This window comes from Convolutriloba macropyga, chromosome 9 (genome assembly GCF_964194025.1).
Source record: "Convolutriloba macropyga chromosome 9, txConMacr16.3, whole genome shotgun sequence".
NCBI classification, from domain to species: domain Eukaryota; kingdom Metazoa; phylum Xenacoelomorpha; order Acoela; family Convolutidae; genus Convolutriloba; species Convolutriloba macropyga.
This window is the reverse complement of record NC_134476.1, coordinates 13,796,980-13,808,315: the sequence shown is the minus strand read 5'-3', so window position 1 is coordinate 13,808,315 and position 11,336 is coordinate 13,796,980. Positions and strand designations below refer to the sequence as shown.

Here is an 11,336-nt window from a genome sequence, read left to right as displayed (position 1 = left end):
TAAACTGATATTACATATTGCTCTACATGTTTTTAGAAACAACTTACGCAATACTTACCTTAGAATTGTTATATGGTTAAGCTAAGATGTTTGAAATATGAGCATTTGATTTATATTGCTCAGGAAAAAAGCTTATGTTTTTGATCTTTTTTCTCTATAAAGCTACCTACCATAGAGATGTTTTCTATTTTTTCCCTTATTTTTCGGGAGAAATCTATTTTATTCCTGCACTCGGTCTTTGAGAAGAAACTTCTTTTAATCAATTTCAATCTTTACAAAGGACAAAACAGGTTTCTTAATAAAAAAATTTTTAGGTAATCTTAGTTCTTTGATTACCGAGGCTGGATACTGAAATTGGTAAAACGTTAACAGTTGACATGGTGGCAGCAAAACAAAAAAAGAAGCTTTTATTTGTACAGTAAGAGGAGTTTGAATTGTTTGTGTATAATTTGATCCACTCGAAGTTACGCGCGCAACTTTGTTGTAGTTATTGTTCTTGTCGTCTTAAAGGAATAACGTTTTTTAGCAGCACCCGCACTGTGTTTTTAAAAAGCTAAATGGGAATTATCTTACTTCCCATAATTTATTTCAGACAATGATTTACGTTTAAAAGAACTTGAATAGATGGGCCATTGTCAGTTAAAACAATAAGAATATCTTTTTTGCACATGTGAAACCATTAAATTTTTTGCTTTGCTTTTGGCTTTTTGACTAACACAATAATCAAATCAAAAATGGCTGATAGAACTAAATTGAAAATCCTACTTTGTTGTCGCAGAAAAAAGTGAAACAACAAACTGTCTTTCAACACATGTACACACTGGCCATTTTTAAATGAAGAGAAAGTTGCGTTCAAAATAACAAAGAAAAGAGACTCTAGTGAATGATTGATTTCAAATTGTTCTTTGATTCTTTTTCAGCCAGAAACTTTTGATAGTATTGATGGTACATGAACAGTACATTATGATATCAATCTCTGCTGATTCTGTATACTTAGTTTTCGATGAAAGATGGAAACTAATTATAAGATACCCACTAAATGTCACGTTCAAGCCTACTTCTAAAATATAGAGTTGAAAAGAAAGAAATTAAATGCATCATTGAAAAGGAAACAGTTAAACCCGACCAAAAAGTTTTTTATTGAAAAGAAAGCTATATAAATGAAAGCCAATTCGCAGCGCTAGAAATATCTATTGATTTGCGATAAAAATGCCCTCGTAAATTTTCACTTTATATAACAAAATGTGTAGCCGGCAAAATTTTTGACATTGTAATATTGGAAAAAAATCAAACTATTGCAAACCAGCCAACTGTTTTGCTAAAAAACTTAAAGCAGAAAGCTCAGCGTCTACTATTTTTTCAACCTACTATTTCAGAAACATTATGAATGTCAAAATTAAAACGAAAGATCAGTTAAAGTAAAGATAACTTAAAAAAACACATAACGTTATCAAGGCAGATAATTTCTAGAAGAGGCAAATTTCGATGATATTTTAGTAAGTTTGTACGTTTTGAAGACAATAAAATGATACCATCAATGTTTTATTTCTATTGAAACACGTCATTAGAAAATTGTCAGTGCAACGAAACAAATGCGGAGTGTATCACATGCAGTTTTATGCAACTTGTTTAGAAAAAACTCTAATAAATTGTAGACCTATTTCAAAGAAAAACAATAAAGGACACAAATCATGCAAATACGTTAACTTTCTTGATGATACTTGCCGGAGTTCCTTTTCAGAAAAACAGCTATAAAAAACCAATTCACTACAAACTTAAACAAACTGTCTTTCAACACATGTACACAATGGCCATTTTTAAATGAAAAAAAAGTTGCGCTCAAAATAACAAAGAAAAGAGACTCTAGTGAATGATTGATTTCAAATTGTTCTTTGATTCTTTTTTAGCCAGAAACTTTTGATAGTATTGATGGTACATGAACAGTACATTATGATATCAATCTCTGCTGATTCTGTATACTTAGTTTTCGATGAAAGATGGAAACTAATTATAAGATAACCACTAAATGTCACGTTCAAGCCTACTTCTAAAATATAGAGTTGAGAAAAAAGAAATTAAATACATCACTGAAAAGGAAACAGTTAAACCCGACCAAAAAGTTTTTTATTGAAAAGAAAGCTATATAAATGAAAGCAAATTCGCAGCGCTAGAAATATCTATTGATTTGCGATAAAAATGCCCTAGTAAATTTTCAATTTATATAACAAAATGTGTGGCCGGCAAAATTTTTGACATTGTAAAATTGGAAAAAAGAAATCAAACTATTGCAAAACCAGCCAACTGTTTTGCTAAAAAAACTTAAAGCAGAAAGCTCAGCGTCTACTATTTCTTCAACCTACTATTTCAGAAACATTATGAATGTCAAAATTAAAACGAAAGATCAGATAAAGTAAAGATAACTTAAAAAAACACATAACGTTATCAAGGCAGATAATTTCTAGAAGAGGCAAATTTCGATGATATTTTAGTAAATCTGTACGTTTTGAAGACAATGAAATGATACCATAGATGTTTTTTTTATTGAAACACGTCATTAGAAAGTTGTCAGTGCAACGAAACAAATGCGGAGTATATCGCATGCAGTTTTATGCAACTTGTTTAGAAAAAACTCTAATAAATTGTAGACCTATTTCAAAGAAAAACAATAAAGGACACAAATCATACAAATATGTTAACTTTCTTGATGATACTTGCCGGAGTTCCTTTTCCGAAAAACAGCTATAAAAAACCAATTCACTACAAAACTTAACATTTCTATTATTTCAAATGTTGGTCAACAAATTAATTAATAATTGCTTTCCTCAAACAAAATAAATCTCAACTTAGTCAGCAACATTATAGCATTTTATTAGAGAATTAAAACCATTAAAACCCAAACAAAAAACTAAATGAGAGATAAAACTGTTTTATACGCCGAAATCAAATATGAAAATTTTTCAATAATGGTGAAATGAATCTGCATTTTTTTTATTGATTGTCATCCTGGTTGAAAAAAAACTGTTGAAGTTCAGTAAAACAATGTTCCTTAAAAAATTTGAATCAATTGGTACGTTTAAAAAACAGTCGATATAGAACTCTTTCAACAAATTTTTCGTCAAGAAATTTTAATCAATTATCTCCTTTTTATTCCATCACTGGTATGATTACTATAAATAAACCCTTAAACGACACAAAGGCTTAATTCTCAGATCGTTTTTTTCAACTTCATTTGTCACATAAGTATTTTGCACTAACTAGTAATCGAGCTGTACAATATAGTTTGTTAAAAGTCAACGAATGAGACAAAACATTACTTCAAAAGTTTTTTGGATCTTTTCCGTTTGTGCCAGCCCAGTACGTTATGCAACCCCCCATTTGCAGAGCACGTGTCCCTAAATATTAAATCATTATGTAAAACTATGGCACGTGCATCTGGGGGGGGGGGGGGGAGGTTCAATTAATGTCACAAGCAGTTAAGTGAAACAGCTACAGCAAACTCGTAAGAGTTGAAATAAGACGTGAACACAACTGATTTGTCAATTCAAGAAGTGTATTTTACTGGAGAAGTACTGATCAAGACTTGAAACTCGTTCCGGGCTAACAGAATCTTGCAAATTATTTTCTGGATCTTGCGCAGTTTGCAAAAAAAATGCAAAACAGTGAATTGCATGGCAAAATTCGGCCACAAGCTTGTATAACCCGACTTTTTAAAGACTGCGAAAAATAAAAAAACCCAAGATTACGATTATAATAAAAATCAAGTGAAACCCGAAACCTATATTCAAACTGAAAATGTTCATCGAAAGGGGGGTTTGTTTGCTATTTGTTCTCACAAAGTCTTGCCTTTTCAAAAATCAGTTTCTGAAACGCAAACATCAACTTATCAAGTTTGAACCAAAGAAAATATTCACTTTTAGCAGCATGACAGTTAAAGTATTGGGGTTTCAAAGGGATTTTTTAAAAAAAATTTCTGCAGATAAATATATAAACTATGCTCAAAAAATTATCCTGGCCTGCTTGCTTATATTTTTGCTGTGAAGTTGCCAAAAAGAAGCTGATATCACAGAAGTTAAATTAAAAGTTTACTTACTGATTAAAAGTTTACTTTCTGATAAAAGTTAGCTTACTATGATTTAAAATCAGGTCAGAGATGATTGCTCGAGTTGTTGTAAATATTCTTTATATCCAAAATTTTTCAAACTATACGAAATCAATCATTTTTAAGTTGTACTTTCATAGTTCAAGACTCCCCGTGATGGCTATCGATCGATCCAGGACCGTCATTCGTTGATGTCATTTATGATTACTTGAATTGATCGAAATGTGGTTTTCAAATAATGGATGTCATGGCAGGCCTTCTCGGACGGGTCTTTCAAATCAAATAACAAGATTTAGCAAAAATTCAGTTGCTCAGTAGGCATTTCAGTCAGGTCAGCAAAGCTGCCTTGAATGTTTTGAAATAACAATTTGTCCATAGTTGGTTGTCTGGACAGAACCCAGGTGTAATGGCTCCTTTGAATCCAGTAGCCCACTGCAACCTCCCCACACGAGTACAGGGTCAATATTTGATCATCTGGTCGGAATCCAAGAACCTATAGGGAATGAGACATCGGTAGACGTTGAAATTATGGTTTAATTTTGAATGATCAACACAAGTCTAATTAAAAGAATTTAATAAATATAATATAATTATTTGAATAATTTTGATTTTTCCTCTATAACCATTGGGTCTGAGGTTGCTTTGGCCTGGGAATTCAGCTTGAGATTAAAAACATTTCTTCCAAACCGTTACCTTATTTTTAGCCCTCCAGAAATGCATTATATTAGTCAATTGCCGACGTTTTCTTGACATGAATTGAACAATATTGCAGTAATGGGAAATTTTATCTTCAACTTCTAACTAATATCAGTACAATTCAAAACCACGTGTTCATGTCAATTTTTACAGTTAGCAGTCAAGTTCCGGCTTCGAACAACGCTTTGCTTAAAAAAAAACTTTAGAAAACAGCTTAAACACCTCCAAAAGCCGTGAAAATTTTTCATTACAATTTTTGTATAATCTGGCTATATATATCACTGAAAAATGGAGAACATAAAGAAAAAGTCGGCAAGATTCCTCGGACAAATTGGTTTGGTTTCAAGATTTGGTTACCTTGACAAGAAGATTTCGGAAAAACCCTCGGGTTGCTATTGTGGAAACAATGGCAGTTAGAACTTACGGCTGGAATCGGGGGAGATTTTTCTACAGAACACCAGAAGTTTTAGAAATTACTATGTCCATTGAAACGTGGAAAATCCTCCTTGTATTGATAGGCGAAATTTTGCATGGAATCTTGTGAGTTAAGAAATTGAAAGTAAAGAAAAACTATCGAAAATTTCATTAAACTATAAATAAAAGTTCTGTCAACAATACATGGACAATCTCCAAAAAATTGAATTTATATACTCGATTTTGTTTAGGCATGTTTTATGATAATAGTTGTAAGCGTGTGTGGAAACTAGTTACACTACGCAAAATTAGTTCAAATTTGCTTCAAAATTACAATTTTCACCATAAATACTGTGCCTATTTAAAGAAATGAAAGAAAGTCTAATCGGTGATCAATTTTGGAATTGTCCCTCGCGATACTAATTGTGGATTCGCAAGTCTACTAGCAGTTTTGCAACTACCCTTAGAACTGATCACAAGAATAATTGAGTCAATGAATTTTGTCTCAAATAACAACTAGTACAATTTGGGCACGAATTGCCACAAAATGTAAAATTCGGGCACCAATTTCCAAAAAACGCAAAAGTTAATGATTTTTTTGGAATATTGGTCACATAAAGATTGACAGACCTAAAAACATTTCGGAGCAGATCATTTGAAAATCAAATAATGTGGACTGAAAAGTTTTAATTTAATGATAGCAATTATATCCACTTGTTTTGGAGGTTTGACATGTAGTCTGTTCTCGCTGAAATTTTGAGAGCACGATCTAGCCGTGACCAAAACTTTATACGAGTCTAGCGATTTCCAACAAACGGTTTTCTGAAAGTGAGCGAAACTTTTTGGTATCCAAAAATTTATTTCAACTGCTCTTGCATGATACGGTAAGAAAAATCTATCTATAAAATTAAGAAGTCAGAAAATGAGTAATCACAAAGTCGTCAAGAAGACTTAAAATTTGAAAAAACTCGCCCTCTGGACTGCTTTTGCTTAACTTTTGGAAGAAAGATTGTCTTACGCCTCTAGCATTGTGCGAAATTGAGTGTATAAAAATCTTCTGAAATGGAAGCAAAAATTTCATTTTTTGCAAAAAAAAGCAGAAAATGAAAACTGGATTTGGCTTCTGGACTATTTTTCTAAAGTTGTGAGATAATGATTGCGAAAACCATGAAAGTAGACTCATACATCGTTTTGCATCTTATAAGAAATCGGTTGTGCATCTTGTACGGAAAAAGGGATAAATACATTTGAGAATACACCCCCATGGCCTGAGTTCAGAAAATTTCTGGAATAAAACTCCCGTCAAGACGATATCGCTGTTCAAAGTTGAGTGAATAATTTTTTCCTGAAACGTAATCAAAGGTTTAATTTTTTTGCTTAAAAAGCAGACAATGAAACATGCGATTTGAGGTGACATAGCCTTTCTCAATTCTTTTCTTAAGGAACATGAATGATTGCTTCATGAAATTCAATTAGTTCGAAATTGACTGTTCACATCCTGTTTAATATGAGTTTCGAAAATGAAAACTTCAAACAGCAGAATTTTGGTTCTAGACAGACCTTTTCGTGAAGTGCTTGCAAAATCTTTACTTAAACGCAAATATTTCTTTTTTTCGCAAAAAGTTCAGACGAAGAGAGCTATATTTGAGGAAGCTTGACCGGCGGCCTGCTTTTGCTTAATTTTTGATCACGTGACATTGGTAGTTTTGTAGGAATATGACGGTATCCAACTAGTTTAAAATTTGTTTTGCTTCTTTGAAAAAGGAACAAAGTCTTGCAATGACTCTAAAACTGCTCCCGATATAACTTACGTTTAGGGATACAAAACCTCAACCACGCGGTGCTTCTTTTTGCAACAAGATGAGTCAACAAAATTTAAATAACAGATTCTTACCATCAAAGGGCCAAAAAATTCAAGTTAGATGTAATTTGACGACAAAAGAAGCTCAATATTGGAGGAGAAATAGACCTAGTTCTCCAAAGTACGCAACAAACAAAAAAGAAGCAACTTTTATACTTTTATATCCAAAACAGCCGTATCCATATACACTATCAACATGGAGCGTATCACTTAACAACATGCAGAGATTGTTTCCATCTCTCTGAGCAAATCTTTAAATTTTATTAAAACACGAAAACAAAGAAAAAGATTCAAGAGATATTGCCTTTGGCCAACTTTAGCTGAAAGTGAATTTGAATGATCATTCACTCACGAAAATAGCAATGCACAAAACTGACAGTTCTCATCGGATCTAAAAATATTTGGTTTGCTCTGAAATATAAATAATAAATAATAGCTTTACAAAAATTCTGACCGACCTTTATCTGTGAAGCTGATAAAAACAGAGAGCACCTTTACAAGTGACTTTATACTTAGCTAAAATTTCGTTTTTCGGTAAATAAACCTAGCCAAAAAAATGCTATTTGACGACACCTGCTCTGTGGGCCTTATTGCCCTAAAACTGTGAAACAAAATGATTCATTCATGGCCATAGCTTTGAACGAAATCAATAGTTTTCAATTTGATTTTAAAATTCGGTTTCTCTTGACAAATATCCCGAATTGCGGAGGCATTTAGTTCCAGTTACATTTAAAATGAGCGAAAATTGTTTTTTGGATTCTTGGTCATTTTGAAACTGAAACACTCCTTTAAAATGTACGAAACCCACCTGAAGACAAATTTTGTAAATTATCTACAGTGGTCAGACTAGAGTGGGAAGTGTTGTTAATTTTCTTTGCTATTTTTGATCAGGCAAATTATTTACTTTATATTCTTTTTGTTTTGAGGTAAATTTGATTTCTGTGGAATTTCTGGTATTTGTCGGTAATTTTTTCGAGAATTTTTTTGAGAATTTTTCAGGTATTTGTTGCATAGTTGATTTAACCGCGCAGCAAAAATATTTGACAGATTTTTTTTTAAAAACGCAAAATTGATTTCTAACTCACCCACACAGCGAGTCCTCTGAAGTAGTAGAGTTTTCGAAAACTAGAATTTCGGTTGATCAGGTCAAACTTTCTGAATACAGGTCCAGTATATTGATCAAATCTTGGCAGTACTGAACCCAGATAGGTGAAAAGCTCGTTCTCACTGGATGAAACTGTCAACTGAAGTTCGCCATCTAAACATCAACGTCAATGTATGTTTTTCTCCGGAAAGGGTGTTTATATTTTTCCATTTTTAGGGCGCCTTGGTGGTAAGTGAACAAGCCATGATTAGACTTGGAAAAAAATAAAGAGGCCGGAAAACTGGTTTATTATGCATGTTATAAAGTAGTCCCGTTCACGGCACGGTCTAGATTGCAATCAAAATAAATTTTTACTTTATAATAGTAAGCAAAGGGAAAATATGATTTGCGATTATTTGCGGGTAAGGATCTTTATTGCAAAGCGACCGTGCCTTTTAGCCATTGTCTTCAAGAACTTAACACTTTTTCACAGCTTCTGACCTTGTCGTTAATTTTGCCATCTGTTTGTTCTTGAGTTGACTTACAAGCCTGACATTTGTCTGATTTTTGTTTTGTTTTTCTTATTCACCGTATTTTTAAGAATAGAAAAGTTATTGAAAGTTGTAAGTTTTGCAGCAAATTCCAGGGCTGGGTTGACTTCTGTTTCATGTGAACAAACAAATGTAAAAATTTTTGACAACGCAAATTATAGCGCAAATTAAATTTCGCTAAAACGGATGAAATTAATGAACCAACAATCATATAACCAGAATTACCAGCAGAAATGATTTCAGCCAATCCACATTTTTTAATCAGATATTTTGATCCTAAAACTAATTGAAATATGTGATGGATCCTATTGAACAATAAGTTTGGGTTAACACTCACAACATCGACCGCATTTTTAAGGCTTGCTTTTTAGATGTATGTACTCGCTGTAAATCTTGCAATAAATTTTTGAAAAATTAATTAAAACTTTTGGTAATTTTAAATCACACAAGATGAAAAAAATTGAATTTGATCACCGAATTGTAACGCATTCATAAAAATTTAATCCAGTTTCTGAAAAATATTATTCTGAGAAACGTTTTGAATTTGAATTCTCACCGGGATTTTTTCTATGAAATAAAACTATGAAAGTCTACTGCACCGATTATGATATTTTTGTGTATTTTGAGTGGGGGATAAACGTTATATCTTTACAGACTGGCAACCTTACCAAATCGAACTTGAATCAGATTAACACTAATTCCATAGAATGGCCTATTTTGTGGAGTATGGTGATAAACTCTGTCAGAAAATTCCATATTTTGTGTTTTGTGGAAAACGAGGGTTGAATACTGTGGAACATGCGGTGAAAAAACACGAGACAGAATGTGAGTATAGTTTATCTTGTAGCGTGAGTATGTTTTATCAATTGCATATTTAGCATATCATAAAAATGGCAGAGTCTGAGGGAGAAATTTTGGACCAAATTTCACAAATTGTCAAACTGGCAATTTTGGTGACGGAAAATTGATGCAATTTTCAAATAATTTTTTGGTAACTATGTTTCACATATAAGGCTAACTTTACAAGCTAAAAGATACATTTTATGAAAAATGATGGGTGAAATATACCAACTGGTCCGTATGGGAGATAAAAAGAGAAAATTCCACAAATGTTAAGTCAAAAAAAGTCGGGTCTGGTGAACATTTTTTTGTTCTTTCCATGACTCCTTGAATAGAAGCATTTTGATAAAAAGAAGAGTGAACCTTTGGTTTGAGTAGCTGCTTAATTGAGGAGCATTGTTACTTTGCATCGCAAGACTGCAACCAAAATTTTGACTAAGATTTGAGAGATAGCAAAGAGTCATCCTTGATATATTCCCATTTGTACAGAGCTTTTGTTGAAAAAAGAATGTTATTTTACTAGCAAAGTGTAGAAACTTAAATATGATTAATAGTGTTTGACAATTATCATCAATATAGAGCGTCTAGATTGAAATTTTTGAACAAACGATGCCACCAAATTTTTTTAATGGTTAAGATCAGCGATTTTTTTTTGACATGAAAAATACTTTTTTCTGGATTTTAAAGTTTTCTATTTCGGAATGGAGAAATTTTGTCGCAAAAGCGCAAAGTACTTTTGCTTATACCTCATACTTTTCAAACTAATTCTGGTTTAATAATTAATTATCAAACTGTTTCAATCAGTTGTTTATTGAGTTTCTCGTCTCTATCGAAAACTGATTGCTCCTTTTCATCAAAGTTTCCCTTTTCGTAATTTCACGTTGACTATATTTTTGCGGGGATGAAGGAGCAATAATATGAAACACCACTAAAAACTGCACGGGTGATATTTTCAACAACAAAAAAGATCAGAAATCGCGTCAGCTCATAATCAGAGAAGGTACCAACAGCACAAAATTTCACAACACAAACAGCACAAAATCACAAAATCTGAAAATCAGATTATTGATCGAAAGTGGAAAAAAATATTTAAAATTAAATATTTGTACCTTCATTTTGTTGGAAGTTGAACATTCCGCATTCTGTTACTCTTGATTCTTCGTCATGCATTTTGTACCATTTCCCTTCAATTGCGTTCACGTGCACCGGGACGGGGTCCAAATGGGAAGGACATTTGATATTGCTGTAAAATTTAACCCCATAAACACACGATAATTTTAATAAAATTAACACAAGATAATTCGCCCAATACGGGAAACGAATAAATGGTTTTTGAGAATTCATGTTGGATTGTCTGAGCAACTAAGAACGTTCGTACTGAATTAGAAATTTTGCAATAACAATCGAAAGAAATTTGCCAACCAAATGTTAGGTTGAATTTAATTCAACAATCTCGAAAAGTTCATCAAGACAAAATTGACGCAATAAATTGAGACACCACTCATTTTGATATTGAATAATTTCATTCATTTGCAAGAAAAACGCGAATCATACGAAACAATCTTGAAGTTCTGCTTCAGGGGAGCAGTCGAAGCTACTGCATCGATTCCAGAACAGCCAGTTACTCCCAGGTTGAGATGCATGCTCACAATTAACCCACATCAAACTATCCGGACGATAATCCTTAAGATCAGATCTATCGTTCGACATGGAGGACCTCGTTTGAAGAAGACATGAAGACCGCCCAAGTGAAAATTGTCGGATCTATTATGTTTTGCCAACCCCCCCCCC

General features: G+C 32.7%; 1 protein-coding gene across 1 annotated transcript; it reads right to left on the bottom strand.

The window, feature by feature from the left end:
* Nucleotides 1-4,061: 4,061 nt before the first annotated feature.
* Nucleotides 4,062-10,998, bottom strand: LOC142346060 (uncharacterized). The gene is made up of 3 exons (XM_075398554.1): nt 10,655-10,998; nt 8,156-8,328; nt 4,062-4,592 (listed from the first exon to the last, which is right to left on the bottom strand). The coding sequence occupies exons 1-3, from the start codon at nt 10,887-10,889 to the stop codon at nt 4,392-4,394; spliced, it is 609 nt and encodes a 202-aa protein (XP_075254669.1). The 5' UTR covers nt 10,890-10,998; the 3' UTR covers nt 4,062-4,391.
* Between the last annotated feature and the right edge of the window lie 338 nt (nt 10,999-11,336).

What these genes read in the sequence shown, in the direction of transcription:
- LOC142346060 (XM_075398554.1), bottom strand. Translation starts at nt 10,889, where the DNA reads ATGAATTCTCAAAAACCATTTATTCGTTTCCCGTATTGGGCGAATTAT. An exon ending in CAACTTCCAACAAAATGAAG is followed by an intron (nt 8,329 to 10,654) that starts GTACAAATATTT and finishes GTTGATGTTTAG; the next exon opens with ATGGCGAACTTCAGTTGACA. An exon ending in TCAGAGGACTCGCTGTGTGG is followed by an intron (nt 4,593 to 8,155) that starts GTGAGTTAGAAA and finishes CATTCCCTATAG; the next exon opens with GTTCTTGGATTCCGACCAGA.